At 38.4% G+C, this 23,184-nt stretch overlaps 1 protein-coding gene across 2 annotated transcripts; it reads right to left on the reverse strand.

Annotated features, from left to right (window-relative positions):
- Positions 1–277: 277 nt before the first annotated feature.
- Positions 278–21,723, reverse strand: exoc3l1.L (exocyst complex component 3-like 1 L homeolog). Of its 2 annotated transcripts, none has more exons than XM_018258115.2 (13): positions 21,565–21,723; positions 19,255–19,415; positions 18,540–18,759; positions 17,248–17,944; positions 15,676–15,793; positions 12,797–12,922; positions 10,245–10,345; positions 4,832–4,942; positions 3,484–3,625; positions 3,039–3,161; positions 1,673–1,828; positions 1,287–1,411; positions 278–769 (listed from the first exon to the last, which is right to left on the reverse strand). In XM_018258115.2, the coding sequence occupies exons 1-13, from the start codon at positions 21,692–21,694 to the stop codon at positions 583–585; spliced, it is 2,397 nt and encodes a 798-aa protein (XP_018113604.1). In that variant the 5' UTR covers positions 21,695–21,723; the 3' UTR covers positions 278–582. The 2 variants fall into 2 exon arrangements, with proteins under 2 accessions (XP_018113604.1, XP_018113603.1); XM_018258114.2 differs by having other exon boundaries at positions 17,227–17,944.
- Between the last annotated feature and the right edge of the window lie 1,461 nt (positions 21,724–23,184).

The raw sequence follows: 23,184 nt of genomic DNA on the forward strand, positions 1-23,184 counted from the left end.
GTCACTGCTCTCCACACATTCCCCAATTCTCTTCACCACTTAATTGTGTAGCCAGGGCAAGGGGATGGACATCAAATCCCCCATTCTGGTGCACAAACAAGATTTTGAGATGATTCAAGGCTTGTCTTAATAACAGGGTCCACAAAATGGCTCCTGCCTGCTTGCTATAATTATGAATTCCCAGACGGAAGGAAACAAGATTCAAATAATTTTGGGTGACGGGCCCAAATTAACCCCTAAATACAGTCAAATATAATATAGTTATGGACAATGCACAACTTATTATTTGACTTTATTAGGCACTTACTGTAGATTAAAAGACATGAAAGACCAATCTTGTTTTCTGAGTGTATGGATTAATTACTAACATTAAGATAAATAAGTTGTTGTGCTTTGTAGAAAACAAAATTATATTGAAACAGTGTCCATAAAGGATAAGTAATTTGTGCATCGAAAACAGTAGTTTAACTTTTATGTACCATCAGATAAGAAACTGCTTTATTCTTATCTTCTTGCAATTTGTAGTTATAGTTGAATGTTGATATATGAGGCTATGGAGATGATTGCTGTCATACAGACAAATTAAGCACATGAGCTTGGATGTAGGCAAAATGGTGGCGCTGGTGCTGGTACAGATATACTCATGAAGATTGGGCGGTAATCCTTGGGAAGAGTCAATGTCTGCTGCTGCATCATATTTAGCACAGTATGCCGAAGGTCTCTGTTTACATCCCCACGGAGCTCCATAAGAGCAAGAACATGATCATCACTATAAAGAAAAGAGAATCTAGGTCATGGGTAATAAACACATGCACATTGCCTACACAACGGATGTTATCTGTTTTTCATTACTTCCCCCATTTCAACCTCCAGTGGATTATATGCCTATAATTTAGCAGGGACTACCAATATATTGTAGGGCCTGTATATGTTGGACTGGTCTCAGTGGATTTTGTGTGGGGTTCTGTATTATTCTATTCACAGAATACACTTGTCAATACATTTCTTTGTGGCACACCATAGTGTTACCCTGTAACACTCATTTCCATATTGTTATTATTTCCATTTCCATATTGTTTCAAATGCATTGTGATGTGCTATAGAAAAGTGCATTTCCTCATTCAGCAAAATAAACAATTACTGGCAGAGAAGGGTGTTTTGACCATGGTAATTCCATAGTGACATTGGCCTTCGATGGAGTGACCTTGTTTTTTTTCATAGCAGTGTACATTGATGTGGATATTCTAAAGGAGTTGGTAAATAGATATTATAGACCTCACACACACCTGATATCTGGAAATGTGGTCATTAATCCCGAAACTTCCAAGCTGAGTAACGATGGATCCTTGAGAGCAAAGATCTCCTTGATTGACAAAATAAGTGGAACGCAGAGAGTAGACTGCTCTAAATCCTACATGTAGAATCAGATAACAAGAGAGAGAAAATGACTAATAGTCATTAGTTAGGAAAAACACAGTTGGTTTTAAGGAACCACACTTTCACTTACAACAACTATTGGGAAAATACCATATGTGCCAAATGTTTAGTGGAGCAATTGTAGAATCTTATTAATTGTAGCACCATACAGCCAACAGCTTATTAATTATCTGAGGCCAGATTTTATCTCTAGTTCCCTTTTGCAGTATCCCAATGAGGTTAATTTCCATCTTACCATCCTGCTTAGAGCAGCCCTCAACTCTTCAGCATCTGAAGACATCCTCTCAGCCATCTGTTGCCTTTCCAGAGGGTTCTTACACACCATCTTGCTATGCATGAATGCTTTTACATACTCAATTACAAGCATCCTCTCGGTCTGTCCCAGAAGAAACTAGAAAAAGAAGTGTCTTATTAGAGCCTACCAGTCTATGATCATATCACTGCTGCTAGTAGTAATTTACAAGTGGAAGAAATAGAAGAACTACTGTACGTTTGTTTAGCAAAGCTTATACTCAGTATTCAAAAGTAGAGAACTTGGCCTGCAAAGTATAGATATATATATCTGTAATAAAACAGATCCTGGCATGCATGTGCACGCCATAAGCCTGAAATGTGGTCCATCTAGATCAGGGATACTCAACCTTTCTTACTCACTAACCACATTCAAATGTAAACAGAGATGGGGAGCAACATAAACATGGAAAAAAGTCCATGTGGGTGCTAATTAAGGGCTATCATTGGCTATTTGGTAACCCGTATGTGGACTGGCAGCCTACAGGATACTCTGTTTAGCAGAAAATCTGTTTTTTATGCAACCAAAACTTGCCTCCAAGACAGGAATGAAAAAATAAACACCTGCTTTGAGGCCACTGGAAGCAACATCCAAGGGGTTGGTGAGCAACATGTTGCTCGAGAGCCACTGATTGGGGATCACTGATCTAGAGAATGCTGCTTAGATGATCCAGTAAGCTCTGGTCACATAATATATTTTAGTGTTTTGATCATAAACAAAAATATAGTTCACTTGTAATTAATGTTCACTCAGTTGTATTACCCAATTTCAGGCTGTGTAGATAATAAAATTATAACTACAGCACTAGCACCTTATTTAATCCATATAAGAACCATTAACTTTTAGATTTCATCAATTGTGTGTAGATAGATTTTATTGAAAGTCACAGCACCTAATTTATAGCACTTAAGCACTTTAATCATTTTAATTATTTGTATGTAACACAATCGATTGAAATACCATTAATTGTATGTTGGTGCTAAATTGATTGAGAACTAAGCATATGTTTATAATAGCACTAAGCACTTATATAATTACATCTCAATTCATTTTAGTAAGGTAGTGTGGGGTTTTACTGCTTTTTCTTGTTTTTAGTATACATTTTAGTGTTTTGTAACAAAGGGAAAAGCTCACTGTACCCCCTCTCTGCTAAAAATTGTTTATCAAACAATTGGTCTATTTTATTATTGTCGGGGAAAAAATTTATGTGCGAAATCAAGTACAAGCTTGCTTGCGCTATTATGTTTTATATAAATCTCATGTTTGCTTTCACCAATGGGTTCATGAGGCAATAAGAAGCTTAACTGACCTGACACATGGGAGCTCTGGCCATGGACAAGTGCTGGTTAAAAAGTTCTACCTTCTCACAGATGATGTGCATGGTATCTGATCCTGACAACCAGGTGCGTGATGGAATTTGCAAGAAGAGAGGCTGCAAGCAAAAAACAGGAATTGGAAGTTATCCTCAACATCAACGGCAAAACCAAAAAAAATAAATAAATTCCCATGGCATATCACCCTCCACCCATATCACCACAGTATTTATTAATTAATTCATGTTTTTACAGCTGTCCTGCATATGCTACCCCAATCCTGCACAGGGGATACATGGGAGCAGAAGCAAAGAAAATGTCCTTTGATTGTAATACTGCAGTAGGTTATGTACAGATGTCATAGTTGTGTTTATTACACTCCCTTTTAGAGTTGTCCCTCTCTCCCATCCCAGCCTTAGTCAGCTATAAAGGGTGCGTTACCTGCAACTCTGTCTGCAGCTCATCCAGAAGCAGGTGGCATGCTTTCTTTTGGGTCTTGTCTAATGAGGTCTGCAAGCAGGGAGTACTTTTTCTGATAACAGGACTGGCAGAGTCCTCAGGCTGCAAGTAGGAGATGGATGAACTGCAGAAAGAAGCATTACAATGTGTAGACCCACATGTTGTACAGCTATGAAATCCGTTATCCGGAAACCCATTATCCAGAAAACTCCAAATTACTGGAAGGCCATCTCCCATAGACTTCAATTTTTGAAAAATTATTTCCTTTTTTCTCTCTAATAATAAAACAGTACCTTGTACTTAACTTTTTTTCGTGAGTTCTGCTCTGTTTATTTAAAATGAGCTGCCTTATTGAATTACCTAAATCACCCCCGGACCGCTGAGCCAATTAGATTGGGAGACTAGAAAATTTTGAACTGTTGCAGAACTACAACACACAAACTATCCTGCAGAGACGCCGCCATTGCTACAACTTGAAGCAGACTCCACAGAAGCCGGCCTGCCAACGTGCTGTGGACCCACAGCGAAATTCAGCTTCTTAACGCTCTAGGTGTAACAGATAAGCGGCACATTGTGGAGAAAGATCCACACCATTCTGACTGCTCTTATCTACTACTGCTCGGTAAGTGCAAACGGCCCCAGGGCCTTTTCCTGCAGTTCCGGCGATACTTCACCATTTCAAGCATTTTCTTTGTAGAACCGCACTGAAACCTGTACTGTAGATGCCTGCCTAACGTGCGCTAACACATACCGCTCCTCAACTATCCCTTTTGACATAGATCGTAGAGAGAATTCCTGTACGCTTACAATTTTGGAACAACAATGTGAGTGGTTCTAATTATCTATATAACACCTTGATAAGACCTACTACACTATATATTGCTTCTTTCCTTAGGTTTTTGGAAACATATCGATTAAGCAGATAACAGCGCACTGAACTTTGTTTAAACTGAGTACCTTGTACTTGATCCAAACTAAGATGTCATTAAGTATTGGAGGCAAAACAAGTCTATTGAGTTTATTCTATGTTTAAAATTGTGAACTAGAACAACTAGTCTACTTCAAAAAAGGGATCCAAGGAAATTTCTTTATAAAATTTGAAGACAATTATTAGATGCACACCCCTTCCTGCTGTAACTAATAAGTTGGAATGCATGCAGACTATGTTACTTTTGGTTAAATACTGTATACGGATTGCATTTATGTAAGTTGTCTGTGCACTCTTGTTTTAAGTAACGAAACTAAAACTATCACCTCACTAAGGTTGCCTTCACAATTGCATAGTTTACTGCCAGTAGCCCTTCTTTTATGTTAGATCATGCAGACTTACCTCAAAACAGTACAACCATTTATTATGGCCAGCAGGTAGAGTATGTAGTACGTTGGATGTGTCCTGTCCTTCATATGTTCAATGCCATATTTTACTAGGGCTTCTCGTAGCCTATGCAATGAAAGGAGCAAGTTAGATATATATATATATATATAATATCAAAATATTATATATGACTTCTTCAGCTGCGTGGAACCGCGATGGGATCCAACGTCGCCCCGGCATATGCCAACGCCTTTATGGCTAGGCTTGAGGAACTGCATATATATCTTGATGTAGACTTTGCCAGGCACTGTTTGGCCTGGTGGAGATATATGGACGATGTCTTTGTAGTTTGGCGGGGTGACGTTGACTCCCTACAGCGCTTCCACGACAGAATTAATGAGGTACATCCCTCCATTTCTTTTTCACTAATATTTGATCTTCAAAAAATCTATTTCCTCGATGTTCTGGTATACAGGGACCAAGGTGGCCACCTACATACTTCTCTATTTACCAAGCCTACAGACAGGAATCAGATCCTATATTATACGAGCTATCATCCACCACATTTAAAAAAAATCTATCCCAATCAGCCAGTTGTCCAGGGTACAGAGGCTAGTTAGTGAAACTGAAGAAAGAGATATTCAGAGACAAACTATGTGCCAAAAGTTTAGGGATAGGGGTTATCCAGAAAAGACAATACAACAGGCCCAATATATGGTGGAATATCCTCGAACTAAGAAAAAACAGTCGAATAGGATACCATTCGTTACCCAATTTCATGCAGACAGTGAAGCTGTAGGTAAAGTATTACGTAGACACTGGTATTTATTACAAAATGCATATCCTATGATACAAAAGATTAAGACAATGCCACTTATATCTTACCGGAAGGGAAGAACCATAGGAGCACAGGTGACCTCAACCCAGATGAAAACTAAAACTATTGATAGAACGTTTTTGGGATGTAGATCCAAGGGTATGTTTCCTTGTTTAGGATGCACATAATGTCCTTTTGTTTTGAAAAATAAGGAGTTTATACATCCCCATACTGGTTATACAGTACAATTACGGGGTTATTTCACATGCATATCTAAATTTGCGATATATCTGTTGATATGTATATATGACATATAGGTGAGACCACACAGATGGTCAAACCACGTATCTCCCAACACCCTTCCAGCATCAATCTAGGTAACATGACCTTGCCTGTATCCAAGCATTTCTTGGAAAAAGGACATACTGCAGACCAACTGAAATTTATGGTGTTGGAAACAATACCTCCCTTGAAAAGAGGGGGAGATAGAGAATTAAAATTAAAACAGAGAGAGGTGTGGTGGATCAAACAACTTGGATCATTATATCCCTCAGTTCTTAACAAGGAATATGATTTATTTCTATTTCCCTAATCCACTAAATGCATTTATAGGGTTAAACCAGTGTAGTAATGGATGTGGACCAATCATTATGCAAATTATGAAGTCATTTCCTGTTTGTTGCTTTTAAACTTCACATGTATAATGCTCACTTTTAATATGGCTTGATAAAGGGCATATAGCTTGCCCGAAACGTCGCTGTACTGATGTTTGATATGTAATATACACTTTTGAATCGTGTGCTGCTTCATTCCTTCACGTATGTGTATATATATATATATAACAAACAAGGGAAAGTTGTGCTCACCACTATTTTTTAAAACCATTAGGCGGGGGTGCAATGAGGCTGTGACCACAAAATACATATAGTCAAATACAAGAGTCCTCTGCACTCAACCCATTATCAATATATTTAAGACAGCGACATTTTGTGCATACTGCTACTAAAAAATGCCTTACCCTTTAAACAAAACAGGGATTGTTTGTCCATATATTGCAATATATTTAAGCTGGCCAACTACGTCAAAGTCATCCCATATCCGGCCAGTCCTATGCTCAATTTTATCTGATTCATTAAGAATTCTATTGCTTCATTATACATTTTACAAAGGGACTAGGTATCACCTGCAACTTAACTTGCTGCTTTCAAAGTAAACCTCCATACTTGGCTGCCCTTTTATTAGACACCAGTGGGATCACCTGACTATAGCTGGGAAGGGTGGGAGCTACAACATAGAGCCGGTCACTGCTCCTGTACAAACTACAACAAACAAGGGAAAGTTGTGCTCACCACTATTTTTTAAAACCATTAGGCGGGGGTGCAATGAGGCTGTGACCACAAAATACATATAGTCAAATACAAGAGTCCTCTGCACTCAACCCATTATCAATATATTTAAGACAGCGTCTTAAATATATTGATAATGGGTTGAGTGCAGAGGACTCTTGTATTTGACTATATGTATTTTGTGGTCACAGCCTCATTGCACCCCCGCCTAATGGTTTTAAAAAATAGTGGTGAGCACAACTTTCCCTTGTTTGTTGTAGTTTGTACAGGAGCAGTGACCGGCTCTATGTTGTAGCTCCCACCCTTCCCAGCTATAGTCAGGTGATCCCACTGGTGTCTAATAAAAGGGCAGCCAAGTATGGAGGTTTACTTTGAAAGCAGCAAGTTAAGTTGCAGGTGATACCTAGTCCCTTTGTAAAATGTATAATGAAGCAATAGAATTCTTAATGAATCAGATAAAATTGAGCATAGGACTGGCCGGATATGGGATGACTTTGACGTAGTTGGCCAGCTTAAATATATTGCAATATATGGACAAACAATCCCTGTTTTGTTTAAAGGGTAAGGCATTTTTTAGTAGCAGTATGCACAAAATGTCGCTGTCTTAAATATATTGATAATGGGTTGAGTGCAGAGGACTCTTGTATTTGACTATATGTATTTTGTGGTCACAGCCTCATTGCACCCCCGCCTAATGGTTTTAAAAAATAGTGGTGAGCACAACTTTCCCTTGTTTGTTGTAGTTTGTACAGGAGCAGTGACCGGCTCTATGTTGTAGCTCCCACCCTTCCCAGCTATAGTCAGGTGATCCCACTGGTGTCTAATAAAAGGGCAGCCAAGTATGGAGGTTTACTTTGAAAGCAGCAAGTTAAGTTGCAGGTGATACCTAGTCCCTTTGTAAAATGTATAATGAAGCAATAGAATTCTTAATGAATCAGATAAAATTGAGCATAGGACTGGCCGGATATGGGATGACTTTGACGTAGTTGGCCAGCTTAAATATATTGCAATATATGGACAAACAATCCCTGTTTTGTTTAAAGGGTAAGGCATTTTTTAGTAGCAGTATGCACAAAATGTCGCTGTCTTAAATATATTGATAATGGGTTGAGTGCAGAGGACTCTTGTATTTGACTATATGTATTTTGTGGTCACAGCCTCATTGCACCCCCGCCTAATGGTTTTAAAAAATAGTGGTGAGCACAACTTTCCCTTGTTTGTTGTAGTTTGTACAGGAGCAGTGACCGGCTCTATGTTGTAGCTCCCACCCTTCCCAGCTATAGTCAGGTGATCCCACTGGTGTCTAATAAAAGGGCAGCCAAGTATGGAGGTTTACTTTGAAAGCAGCAAGTTAAGTTGCAGGTGATACCTAGTCCCTTTGTAAAATGTATAATGAAGCAATAGAATTCTTAATGAATCAGATAAAATTGAGCATAGGACTGGCCGGATATGGGATGACTTTGACGTAGTTGGCCAGCTTAAATATATTGCAATATATGGACAAACAATCCCTGTTTTGTTTAAAGGGTAAGGCATTTTTTAGTAGCAGTATGCACAAAATGTCGCTGTCTTAAATATATTGATAATGGGTTGAGTGCAGAGGACTCTTGTATTTGACTATATGTATTTTGTGGTCACAGCCTCATTGCACCCCCGCCTAATGGTTTTAAAAAATAGTGGTGAGCACAACTTTCCCTTGTTTGTTGTAGTTTGTACAGGAGCAGTGACCGGCTCTATGTTGTAGCTCCCACCCTTCCCAGCTATAGTCAGGTGATCCCACTGGTGTCTAATAAAAGGGCAGCCAAGTATGGAGGTTTACTTTGAAAGCAGCAAGTTAAGTTGCAGGTGATACCTAGTCCCTTTGTAAAATGTATAATGAAGCAATAGAATTCTTAATGAATCAGATAAAATTGAGCATAGGACTGGCCGGATATGGGATGACTTTGACGTAGTTGGCCAGCTTAAATATATTGCAATATATGGACAAACAATCCCTGTTTTGTTTAAAGGGTAAGGCATTTTTTAGTAGCAGTATGCACAAAATGTCGCTGTCTTAAATATATTGATAATGGGTTGAGTGCAGAGGACTCTTGTATTTGACTATATATATATATATATATATATATATATATATATATATATATATATATATATATATATATATATATGTCAGCGTAGAAGCTTATATTTCCAGTTTCTACCAGTAAATGTAACATTATAATCTATTGTAATTCATGATATGTAAGCGATATGTGCTAAATATTGGATAGACTTTGTGAAGAAGTATCCTTGATTGTTGTTTTTGCTATTTTGATACCTGCCGAGTAGTAGAAGCTGGTACCTTGTTCATATGGCAATGTGTGTACGTGTAAGGGGTGGTAACTTTGTAAGCTTTAGGAGGCTTTTTGTCACTGAAAGCTTTTGAGAATGTGGCCGGAGGGCTACGAAACGCGTCTTGTTTTTATTCATACATGCACTAGCATATATACTGAATTACTTGTGAGACAGGGGCCAGGGAATGTGCATTGATTGCACTTCCATTGTATTTAAACATATTTTTTTAGCCTGGAGTACTCCTGCTGCCCCCTTTTGTATTTTTGTCTTGTAGCCAGAAGCAGGCGCTGCTTCAAAGTGTTTGTAGCACCCCTTACCGGCCCCTTCAACTAAAAATGGGTGTTGGTTTGGGCAATCACTCTCTCTCTTAAAAGCCATATTGATAACAGATAGCATAATGTTCTACAGAGCTAATCTGCTATCTGCTGTGTAATTTGAGCCTTTTCTCCTTTGAACAGCTGCCCCCATGGCTACACAGCATCTTATTCATATAAACAATAGTAGTGTTTCTGAAGCAAACACACCAGTTTTACTAGTGCAGGGCAACACTGCATTATATTTTTATTACTTTAAAAAGATTACATTTTTTGATGTTACTGGTCCTTTAAGCTCATGTTAATAAAATGTTATGCACACTTGGAGTGTTGAAAAAGCTTACTTGGACTGAATTATCTACAGTCATGGAATTGTTTGAATAGGACATTCTGCAGCATTCACTCTTGGAAGAGCCACCCAGCTTGAAAACTCTTATTTATGGCCAGTTATACTGGTGCTGTTATTATATCTAAATTAAGTGACTTTTATTAGGTTTCTTTTCAATCAAATATTAGTTACCCTGTATGATGTGGGTATGTTACCCATGAGGTTACAAGTGTATTTCCTTATTAATTACTCTGAGGGTGAAAAGTGTTTAAATAGGTGCATTACTTACCAAACCAAGCAGTTATCCATCTCTAGCACAGCCGCATTTCTCACCCGACTCTCCAGAGTCTCACCCAGGACTGAGGCCAGCTGCACATTCTCTGCGAGCATCTGACAATAAAAAGTCCATATTTGATATAATGGATAAAGAACAGCTGGACCCGAAGTCTACCATTTTTGTTTACTGAAAGTGGGAAGTGTCTGGGCCAATGCAAATTTACAGTCTAATCTCTTACCTACCACTTGCCCCTCATTGGACAAGGCAGTTCAAGTTTGCTAGCCTGAAAAGTGATTCTGCCTTCCCAACTGTAGTTGAGATTTTCTGAGGCTCAATTGCTTGTCCAAGAAAAACTTGGCGTTGGGGGAATTGGGTAACATGGTCTAAATTCTCCTGATTTTTCACTGGAGAGTTGGGGGGGGTACGTAATACATGTTAGTCAAAAGGGTAATTACTCCTGTATCTGTTTTTTTAGCAGAATACAAACAACAGGAAAACAGTGGACTGGTACCAGACAAAAAAAAAACAGTTCCCTGCTTTGGGTGTATAGCATGGCACATAGTAGAAAAGAAATATAAGTCTAAAACTCAAACATTCAAAATGTTGGCAGGACAGTATAATTTGAATTGTAGATTTCATGCATGACAGCAGGGGCAACATCATTTTAGGTGCCAAACAAAACAATAAGTAGTACTGATCAGCTAAGGGCAGGAGCTCACAGATATATTTACTTGTATAGGGCCCATTAGAGTAGAGCAAACTTTTGATAGCAGACCTGAATGTCAAGATGTGGTTCATTGTCTGACTACACTACTAGCTGAATCAGGGCTGTATAATTGGAGGTCCGTGAGCTTAATACAGTTGTACTTGGACGTTTGTGAACCCTTTAAAATTTTCTATATTTTTATATCAACGTGACTTAAAACATCATCTGATCTTCAAACTAGTTCTAATGTAGGAAAACCATAATTAAATAAAAATTATTGTATTTGGTGAGGTATTTATTGAAAAAAACAACATATTTGAGTAAGTGAATCCGAAGGATTATCATATAATTCAAAGGGGAAATCAGAGTCTGGTGTGTTCCATCAACGGCATGACAATCAGGTGTGAATGTTTTATTTAAAGAATGGGGATCCAGCGAAGCTTGATCACACATACAACATATTTGTGGATTTGTATCATGGCTCGAATAAAGGAGGTGTCTGAAGACTTCAGAAACAGAGTTGTTAATGCCCATAAAGCTGGGAAAGGTTACAAGATTTGCTGCATCTGGGCCTGGACCGCTTGACATCATCAATGGAACAATGAATTCTAAACAATACCCGTGAATTCTAAATGAAAATATGAAGACATCTGTCTGTGAACTGAATCTCAAGAGTGGACTATGCAGCAAGACAATGACCCTAAACTCACAAGTCCTTCTACCAAAGAATGGTTAAAGAAGAATTAAGTGAATGTTCAGGAATTGCCAAATCAAAGTCCTGACCTTAATCCAATTAAAATTTTGTGGAAAGACCTAAAGTGAGCATTTCATGTGAAGAAACCCACACACCCAAAAGCTGAAGCTGTTTTGTATGGAGTAATGGGCTAAAATTCCTCTTTGCAAATGTGCAGGACTGATCAACAGTTACTGCAAACGTTTAGTTGCAGTTATTTCTGCACAACGGCGTCTGAGAGCACAATTTACTTACTTTTTGCTACACACAGATATGTAATTGGATCTTCTTTTTTTCAATGAATACATGACCAAATATAATAATTTTTTATATTAACTAGATTTTCTTCATCTATTTTTAGGACTTTTTTTTGAAAATCAGATGATGTTTAAGGTCACATTCATATAAAAATATAGAAAATGCGGAAGCGTTCACAAACTTTCATGCATGACTTTATATAGTGAATAAAGTACCCCCTCTTGTAAAATATAAGGATATTATAAGTTACCGAGGAGTTCCATGACCATATAAAGGCCGAGTGTTTTTATAAAGGTCATGGAACTCCGAGGTAACTTCTAATTTCCTCATATTTTGCAACCGGCGGTACTTTATATATTATAATACACAAGTTTCAGTGAGTCATGTGACAGAAATTACATCAGAACTCGCCGTTTATAACTGATGACATCAGAACTCACCGTTTATAAGAATATAATTTACAAGATATTCATGGCTTTTGTGTATTATATATACATATACACTGCACACCATAACTAAAAATAGTATCTGGGTGCCAGTCTGAATATAAATAGATACCAAGGTGAGTTGACAGGACTCCAAGGAAGTTTTGAAGCAAAGGTTTCAGTAAACAAAATGTTGGTTTATTGGTTCCAAAGTTTCAGTTCCATTCTGGAGCTTTCATCAGGAAAAGTCATATACACACACCCACATATATATATATATATATATATATATATATATATATATATATATATATATATATATATATACACATACATATATATACACATACATATACACAAATATTTAAGGGTTATTATATGACATTAGCTCGACCAGTAGAGTTTGTCAGAAGCATCTTTAATAAAATACCACATTTCACACCTGCATAACAAGTTGTTGAAGACTGGAAAGATACAACCCATCCTGATCTTTATCTGGTTCTTGCTTTCTAAACCACTCGGCATATTCCACTTCTAAAGCCTTCTGGATCCATTGAGCCAAGCATACCTTTACAAAAATAGAAGGTGAGAATTCACTTCAAAAACTTGTCTATTTCAAATCTAATAATCTAAGCAACTCTCTCCAACTGGTAGTCAGTGTTGTGCATTATATATTAACCTTTCTTCCTCTCCATCTAAAGTCAAACTTTAAATTCACTTTTGTCAGGGTTTGGGGAGCTGATTCATTAGCATAAATGATAAACTGTACCAGTGCAGTTGCTCATAGCAACCATTTAGATCTTAGCTTTAACTAGCAGCAGACTGCTCCAGTGTACTTACTGATTAGTTGTTGTGTGCAATTTAAGCCCTTTGTTATCACACCAACCTAAAAGCAGATTGATCATAAGAATATCATTGTGACTGGCTAGAACTGACAACTGGGTAGGACTGTAGCTGTTACTGGTACATTCCCTTACTGGACTAGGGTGGTGTGCTTTAAAGTTCTGTGTTACTTCAACTTTAGGTTAACGTTTAGTATGTTATAGTATGGCCAATTCTAAGTAACTTTTCAATAGGTCTTCATTATTTATTTTGTATAGGTTTTTAATTATTTGCAGCCTTCTTTTGACTCTTTCCAGGTTTCAAATGGGGGTCACCGACCCCATCTAAAAACAAATGCTCTGTAAGGGAAGAAATGTATTGTTATTGGTACTTTTTATTACTCTTTCTATTCGGGCCTCTCCTATTCATATTCCAATTTCTTATTCAAAACATTGCATGGTTGATGCATGGACCATAGCAACCAGATTGCTGAAATTGCCAAATAGAGACCTGTTAAATTAAAAGCTAATTCACTCAAAAACCCACAAGTAATAAAAAAATTAAACCCAATTGAAAATTGTCTAAGAATCTCATTCTCTTCTACATTACAACCCCTTTAAGGACTTTAAAGATGGTGTTGTAATCAATGTTTTTCTGTGCAAGGTTGAAGAAGAATGAAAAACATAATCACGGGGGGGGGGGGGCAAAATGTTATGTACCCCCTCAGTTAGAGTAGAGTGAAAACTGAGGTATAGATTTAGAGGTTAATTCTTTCCCTTTACAAGCTGTGGTAAGGCCACTTACTATATGCAAGGCAGTCTCAAAACTGTTATTTGTGAAATAAAAGCCACAGGAGCACAACTGATAAAGAGAATCAAGGTTATAAAAGAAGGATGGCCAAATTCAGATTGTTTACAATGCAGAAGGGCCATTAGGTGGGGATAAGTCTGTCTACATCAAAAGAAACCATGCAATCAACCAGCGGCAAAACAAGACCATGCCGGACCCCCCTGCAGAAAAAAAAATTGGCCTTTTGTGCATGACTTCTCCTGCTCTGCTGGTCGGAGATTTTAATACTATAGAGGAAGATGACCCTGTGGTCCGTGCCCCTGCAGGGTCTGCTTCCTTTATAGTTTTGCACTGCAACTAACTCTATGATAGTACAAAGATTTATTCACCAGTAGGACACAAGGGTTGCCCTTTAAGATTAGAAGAAAGGAGGTATCATCTTAAAGCTGTGAAGTGGTAACATTTTTTCCCCCTGAATCAGATGTACTATTCTGGCAGATAATTAGGTAGTCTGAAGAAGGGGTTTGAGATAATACAAGGTTAAAGAATGGTTGGGAAGAAAATTTCCCTTTTTCTTTCCTCAGATAAACAATAACATAAGCACTTGGACAAGGGTTGACTTCACTTTTTTGAAGCACAACCAGTATTTAACAATGTATTTTGCATAATTCACGTAATGGAAACACAAACTGAATGCCATGGATGTCTGAAAGCCTTAAAGCAACATTATTCAACTTTTATTTCTTTTGATAAATAATTTATACCAGAAGAATCTGTTTTCTCTCACACACACATCAGAACAACACTGTAAGATGCTCATTAGCTGTAAAGCACCCTTTTAATAATTTACACCATAGAAAGTGATTCTAAAAACCAGCACACCTAAACAAAGAGGTGATGGGATTTCTCCAGGATAATTAGTGTGTTATAAAAGGCTCTGGCCACACAAAGCATTTGCAGATCCACTCTCTTCTGCGGCTCTGTATAGATGCACTGATAGGCATAGCTTTCTCCTGCGTGTAGGTACGTGGAGAGGAGATTGGCTTAATAACCACACAAGCAGGTATTTTCAGATGACAATGTTTGAATGTATAATTTGTACTGTATATTGGTATATGGCATAGGCATCTTCCCTGTATAGTTTCATGGCTGCACGTGTTTTATGCAGAAATATACACCAAACAATGTGGATATATAATATAATGTGTAAAAATGGCTGTACAGGTTTATATTTGGCTGGGTACTTTGGCCAGTCTCTACCATACTGCTTAACCCGCATACATGGCAGGTCAGGGTTCAGATCATTATTTAATCCTGTTAGATAATCAGTTAAATTTTGAAATCTTACATACCGGTGTGCTGTGCATTTGCAGATGCAGCTTCTTGTTACTCCATATTCATTGGCCACAATAAATAAACATTTTAAATTTTTTGCAAGAGGAAGTATTGCAATGTAATTTTATATTGCTTCTCCTTACTTCCTCCCATTCTGATTGTTTGAGCTGTCAGCACAAAATGGCACAATGAACAATTGCATTACACATACATGACCACTTGTTTAGCCCTGTAATGGACATTTCTGTGTTGGGGTAGACACTTGTAAGACTAGTTATAAGAGACTGATGAGCTTGGCAGACCAATAACGCAATTAGAACATTGATTCCACTCCAAAATGGATAAGGGTTTAAGGTGTACCATTCTCACACTCACCTTTACACTGCGAGTGTAGCGATTTAGCTGCTCTTCCAAGATTTCAGGGGAAAGAAGAGCTCCTAACTCTTTTGCGTCTATCTCTGGAGACAAATCCTGGTGTCCCATCATGTCTTCACTAAAAGAAAAAACATTTCAATAAATCACTCCTGATTGAGATGCTATACTTTTCAAATTTGTAAGTTTATTCCTGTGCTAAAAAATTGGTATGTTTAATATTTAGAACTACATATAGCTGGGCACATATGCCTCTACCCTACATCCAATGTCAGGACAGTTTTGTGTTGATTTGTGCTAGGTGCTTGGAGTCATATAATTAACGGGTTAAGGAGTTTTTGATTTATCATTGAAATACATTGACTGTTAGATGTAGATACATGAACAAAGCACACCATCTGATGTCTTGTATGTAGTTTAGCTCTAAAACAGTCCTTTCTACCCACACTATAAACTTATTATTTTTAGCTCTTGTCATACAGTCAGCTCACTTTTGTGTCAGGTCATCTTTCTGAAATGTAAATTCTTCTTCCGAGATTGTCCCCCAAAATATATAAACATTCATAGCATGAAAAACATTCATGAATAGAGCAGTTTTGTAAATTCAGTGTAAGTCTTGGGTTTGACAGCACCTCCAGCAACAAATATACACCCTTTCCTATAAAACAATCACCCGAGTATTTATAATATCCAGAATATCATTGTACTGGTATCTGCATAATTATTCTGTTCCCAGTGAGCTCACAGGAAGTTACTGAGCACCACAACTAACTTTTAAGGGCTACCAAACAATAATTCGGGACGACACTGAGCTCTATATACTCCTGGCCCCCTCAGCAGTTGCAGTTATTACACTGCAGGGAAAAAGGTACTCACTTAAAATATGGGAAGCCTTGGACTCATATTCCCCCTGCCTCACTGTACAGAGACATTACTGGTGCAGGACAGCTCCCCGAACCTTCAGTCCATTCAGAAAGGACTATACCTGTGTGTTTGGCTCCAAATAGGAGTCTTCTAAGTCATAATTCAGCCATGCCTCATAGGGGGAAGCCTATTACAGGGGACTCCTAAGTGACTTGCGTAAAAACAAGCAAGGCTTGTTGCAGATATGTCTTTCATAATAACATAAGTGGGGTCTTCCTGGTGGCACTAGAAAAACCAAGCTCCTTCTCATGGTTGGTCCCTAAGCTCAGTAAGTGTCAGCAGCACAGAGCATGTGCAGTGAATCCATAGAAAAGAAGATGGGGATATCCTGTGGCATCTTTGGAGGTACAGATCTTTACTACTAAAGGGTTGCGGTTGCCTTGGGCTGGTACAGAAGCCCAAAACATCATGTACAACATTTCTAGCCTACTTCTGTAGTTAAGCTTTAGTTTTTTTTAAATATTTGATATATGCCCAACTGATAATGCTCCCCAACAAAAAACACACACATAAAAATGCCATACTTTTGTAACTGATAACACAAATGTTCAAAGCAGCAACATACACAAATGCAAAAGAATGTGCGTTTCTTGACAGTTATTGTAAAAATATGAATGCTTTTACATTTACCTGGGGTACACAATTACTGACCAATGAAGAACACGATACAAGGCTGGGTGGGCCAGCTCACGGCCCAATATATCACGAACATGGCGAGAAATGGCATGGTGACACATCAAGGCAACAGCTCGACAGACTTCATACCGTGGCGGAACACATGGAGCTAGCACAGAACATACTGCCTGTAGCTCATCTAACACTTTACTTTGAAGGTCCTTTAAATCAGTTGCTAGACCTGTTGGTGTAATATCTTCCTGTAACCCAGACTTTATAAGCCTGTCGCACACACCCCTTTCTAAGGCTCGAAAGAAACTCTCCCTCCATTGTTTTGGACGCCCAGGTGGTCTCCAAAGCTGCTGCGGAGATCCTCTTGTGTCTTCAGCATCCAGATACTCCTCGCGTTCAATTATTCGGACAGCAGACACTAATAGAGATGGATTTGAACATGCCAAGCTCACTGCTGATTGGGCTAATGAGAACAAAAGACGACCCAAATCTTCACTCAAATTATTTACACCTGCAAAGAACTGCTGTACCAATTCCGCTGGATCTTCACCATGCTGCTCATCTTCACTGGTACAAGAACTGGGATCCTCTAATGGCCTTACCCTCTGTAATCTATAAAGTACAACATCTCGAAAGCTTTCCAAGTCCCTCAGGTTCCGATGAGCCTCCAGTAGACTTTGGGTCTCAATCAAGTTTTGAGTGTGAGAAATCAGCTCAGGTACTGTAGAGAAAAAAATAAACAATATAAAAACAAACAACAATAAAATGAGGTGACAGATGTGTAATAGCCAAATATGAAGAATTTTATAGGTGCAACAAAACTAGGTTAATTCAATAAGAGACTGTACAATGTTGAAACTCATTTAGCAGTTGGGCACATGGGACATAGTTATAATAACTATATTAGTAAACTCTTAGTAAGATGACTTCTACTATCTTTATATTAGAATAGGGGTATATTATTCTATTTAATTCTACTAGAACATGGCAAAAGGCAGGCAAATGCATCTGTTTTACATGATCTAGAGTTAAACAGAGTTTGACCTGAATACTATATGTGAAAAATCAAGGCATAACTTCATACAGTTGTGTAAAGGGAACATACACACCTTTTTAAGAGAAAAAAATTATGTATAATATGTATACACTAGATAATCATGCATTCATTGATTTTTTTGCCACACTAAACTAGATCTTTGCTGAGATTACATAGATCCAAGTAGGTTCTTATATACAACTGTTACCAGTTGTGTCATGTGATTTGTTATGCACCAATAACATAAATGGGGCTAAAACAGAATTTGCTAGTATCTAACCTGTGTAGATAAAAGGCAGGCTTTGTATAACAACAGAAAGCTGTACATGTTCTGTCACCAGATTTCGAATGGGCTGAAGATGGGAACGCTGTCCATCACTCTTGCGCCAGATTTCCTGTGCCTCGTTTAATTCTCGCTGCACATTCTGTACTTCCGTGAGTGCGTTGTGAAGATGTTTTATTCCCTGTTCAACTCCTTCCACATAAGACTGGACTGCAGACTGTGAATGCCAGTAAACTGAATCAGTTTCTTACTCTTAAGTAGAGCTATGTATCATTATAGCAAGGCAGATGTAAGTGATAAACGAGTGAAATGTAATCTCAAGAATAATATAGGAACCCAGTGTAGACTGTAAGATCTATCCATCAAGACTTCTGTGTTAAATGGTAGCGCTATACAGGCATGGGACTTATTATCCAGAATGCTCAAGACCTGGAGTTTTACGTATAAGGGATCTTTCTGTAATTTGGGTCTCCATAAGAATCATTTAAAAATTAAATAAACCCAGTAAGGCTGTTTTGCCCCCAATAAGGATCAATTATAACTTAGTTGGGATCAAAACCAAGGTACTGTATTATTATTCTAGAGAAAGGAAATCATTTTTAAAATTTTTATTTATTTGCTTAAAATTGGTATTATGGGAGATGGCCATACATATAATAATACTAAAATTGAATATATTAGGATGTGCACGATATATAGAACAGGGACATACTTTTAGCCTGGTTTGTATTGAGTTGTTGCGTTGAGTTTCACGTCTTCGATAATGACCAAGCCTTGTCAGCTGATCAGGGCGAGAGAATATGCCGGAGGCCCATTTGAGTGCTGCACCCCTTGCCAAGCTCTCTGCCTTCTCCAGCGCTAAAACACTGCACTCTGTGGAAGATATAAAACATTTGGTTAAATTATGTCAGGTGTTGTGCATAATTTATACACTGTGGTGTGTATTTATTAACATTGCAGATAGGGGCATTTTTATTTACACTGGAGACAAACATTACTGGTGATGTTGCCCATAGCATCTAATCAGATCTTTTCTTTTTTTTTAAACTGCTGATTGGTTGCTATGGGCAACATTTCTGGGGTTGTCTTTCTCCAATGTTAATAAATACACCCATGTATGTGTGTGACAATGCTGACTGAACTAACACTATGGAGGACCAGCACTTATCTACTCATTCAGTTAACAGATAACCTCTGTTCCTTAAAAATCTCAAGATTTACACTTGTTTTTTGTGCCTAGCATCTTGCATTAGTAAAGTGACTCTATACTGTTTTTTGTAGAAAAAAATTACAGCTTCAATATAATAAAACCAAGAAATATAAGAAAATATTATAAGAAAACCAAAGTACCCAGAGGAAACCCATACAAGTACAGGGAGGACATACAAACTCTTTGTAGATAGTGCCCTGGCTGAAATTAAACCCATCAACCCCAAGGACAGCAGTACTAACCATTGTACCACTAACTAACCTACTTACTAACATAGTTTCAGTTACCACTAAGATAAGTCCCCTCTCACCACTACTATGGCCTGCTGTGGGTAAGTATAAGCTACTAGCCGAGATGGATAAAAGGTGGTTGCCAGTGTGCCACAAACAATAGACATGTTGCAAAATGGGTAATAGAAAGGATTAGGGCAAGGAAAGATCTATAGTTAAGTAGCAATGCAATAAAGAAGAACATTAGAACCCAGAGACTATTCCATAGGGGAAGATTCAAATGCAGCAGAGTCCAAATTCTCAGAGCATTTCAATAGAGCATGCCAAACATGACAAATGAGTTGAACCAATGCAAATAAAGTGAAGAACTTCCAGTCAACAATTCACAACTAGTCCCAAGGCTACTGCATAATGTAGTATTTGTTTCTGGTATAAACAAGGTGTATGTTTATTTAAACCCCAAACCCACTTATAAAGGAATATGTGTCATAAGTCAATATTATCCATCACTCCAACAGTTTGGGGTAGAGGATGATGTTAAAGCCATTCCTATCCCATGTTAATGATCCTTATCCATCTCATAATGCATCACCTACTAAACTAGGAGATGCTGTTAGACCTAACAAACGTAGACATATGGACCAACATGCTTAGGCAAGTGGGAGAAGATATGGGCCACCCCCCAAGCACAGTGTAGGGTTGTGATTTTTAGACTTTCTCAGTAAATGCTTCTCTTTATGGACTAACGCAGCCCCTCTACCTCATAAAAGTAGTATGAATTTATAAAAATATTCTTGTGTCATTCACCCTCCAGTTGCATGAATATCTAGCAAATATTTACTGGCAGAATATTATGCTTCTCTTGGGGGTGGGGGTCAGCCAGTAGGGTGTTCTTACAGGCAAAGGTTGACCTCTGGTTTAAAACAGTAGGTTCAACTTTTAAACTAAAGTTATCAATCAGAACAGCTGTAACTTATGCTTGCCTTACCTAACCTTGCCCCATGGCAGAAATACCCCTGTGACATTACATAATAATACAAAAACCAGTAGGCTCAGTTACAAAGAGGGTGTAGCATGAATAGTTAACACCTAACCTGAGCAAAGGTTTTAGTAAATAGTTTTTAACAGGTTAGATTACCTTGTAACTTAAGGGTTGCCTATGTAGGTAGCAGAGGAGGGAGGGGATCTGTAATTTTGTCTCAGGAATAAGTTGCAGGCCAATTATCCAAGGTGAGAATCTACCCCAGTTGCTGCCAAGCAATGCACTAGCATGTACATCATTCCACACTTATTACTGTACACTGCCCTGAGTTATTGCCCCTATGGCTACCTAATGGGACACAGAGGAAGAATATCAGGTAATTCTGTTCGTGAAGGAACCCTGCCCTGGGTAATTCTTCCATATATAATTCCATAATGTCATAATAATAACCCTATGAAATAATATAGCGCTTTACATAGGGAGAAATAACAATGCACTAAGGACAGAGCATCCCGGGAAATAATAAGTGCATGTGTAAATAACTATAACAACCCATTTACACAATGATTGCAAAGTATTTAGGAGAAAGTTGATAGGTACCTGCATTTTGCCTGGTCAATTCCCAGTTAGAAAGAGTGCATAATGGCATATTCTCTCCCTCTGCAGGCATCATGCTTCTTTCTGTCAGTGCAGCAGAAGTGAGCGAGCAGGGAGGGGACACAGGCAGCATCCCACACAAACATCCTCTGCATATGCAGCCATACGGACAGTAGGCAGGATGTGGGAGGGGGGGGCCATAGGACAGATGTGGAGACTGGGATCTCAATGCAGATGCACAACAAGAGCAGGGGGAAAGCCAACCTCCTTCTCTCTTTTGTACACCATCCGGGCATGGTGTTATGGGTTAGCATTCTATATTGCTTTACTAGTCTTTATTTTTCATAGTGCTGTGCACACCAGGGCCTGAGGAATACAAACACAATCAGAAACAAACGGAAGAGTTTATAATAAAGTGGTAGAAATCCTAATGCAGCTCATCATGTGTGAGATCTGCAAAGCACCTTTCAAATCAAAAGTCTACCTTGGGCTCACACAGCATTTTCTTACTATAAAAATCTAAGCCTGGGTGCTACTAGTCATTATACTAAATAAAAAGGGCAGGCTTTTTGCAACAAAGGCAGCCTTTAGTTCATAATACCATGGGTCCCAGATCCCATGGGAGGAGAGAGAACTTCACACCTATGGATTCAGAAGGCTGTGAGGTACAGGAAGACTACAGTAAGCAAGTTCAGTTTAAGTACTGTGTCATTTTCAAACAAATCAAATAAAACATCCATGGTTTATAATCAATGGGGACAGCCATGCAAGCTGGAAAAAAGAAGAAAAGGCACAGATTACATAGCACATAACAGATAAGCCCTGTCCAATACAATGGTGTTTTATCTGTTATCTGCTTTATATCCTGTGTCTTTTCTCCTTTTTCAGCTTGAATGGCTGCCCCCATTGCTACACAGCAGCTTGTTTATATAAACTAGAGTTAGGGTAGGGATACATGGATGTTTTTGGCGCGATCCGACGAAGGTAAGAGATAGAAATGTTGGATGAAGTTGCAGCGTTGATCCGACGCGAGACAACTGTTGGATGCAGATGCTACCATCTAGAACAGTGATCCCCAACAAGCAGCTCGCGAGCAACATGTTGCTCACCAATCCTTTGGATGTTGCTCTCAGTAGTCTCAAAGCAGCTGCTTATTTTTGAATTCCAGGCTTGTGGACAAGTTTTGGTTGCATAAAAACTAGGTGTACTGCCAAATAGAGCCTCCTGTAGGCTCCCAGTCCACAGTGGCTACCGAATAGCCAATCACAGCCCTTATTTGGCACCCAGGAACTTTTTGCACACCTGTGTTGCTCCCCAACTCTTTTTTATTTTTGAATGTTGCTCACTGGTAAAAAAAAAAAAGGTTGGGGACCCCTGATCTAGAAAGTGATTTGTAAGTGGATTCCAAAAATGATATGAGAACACTATGCTGTAGTATCCCATATTTGTTGCATCTCAAGATTTTAGCTACCACCCTTCAAAAGAGGGGGTCCCCAACCTTTTTTACCTGCGAGCAACATTTAGAAGTAAACAGTGTGGGAGAGCAACCTAAGCAAAATAAAAGTCCCGGGGACGCTAAATAAGGGCTGTGATTGGTTAATAGGATCTCCTAATTAGACTGTC

Source organism: Xenopus laevis, chromosome 4L (assembly GCF_017654675.1).
Source record: "Xenopus laevis strain J_2021 chromosome 4L, Xenopus_laevis_v10.1, whole genome shotgun sequence".
Taxonomy (NCBI): Eukaryota; Metazoa; Chordata; class Amphibia; order Anura; family Pipidae; genus Xenopus; species Xenopus laevis.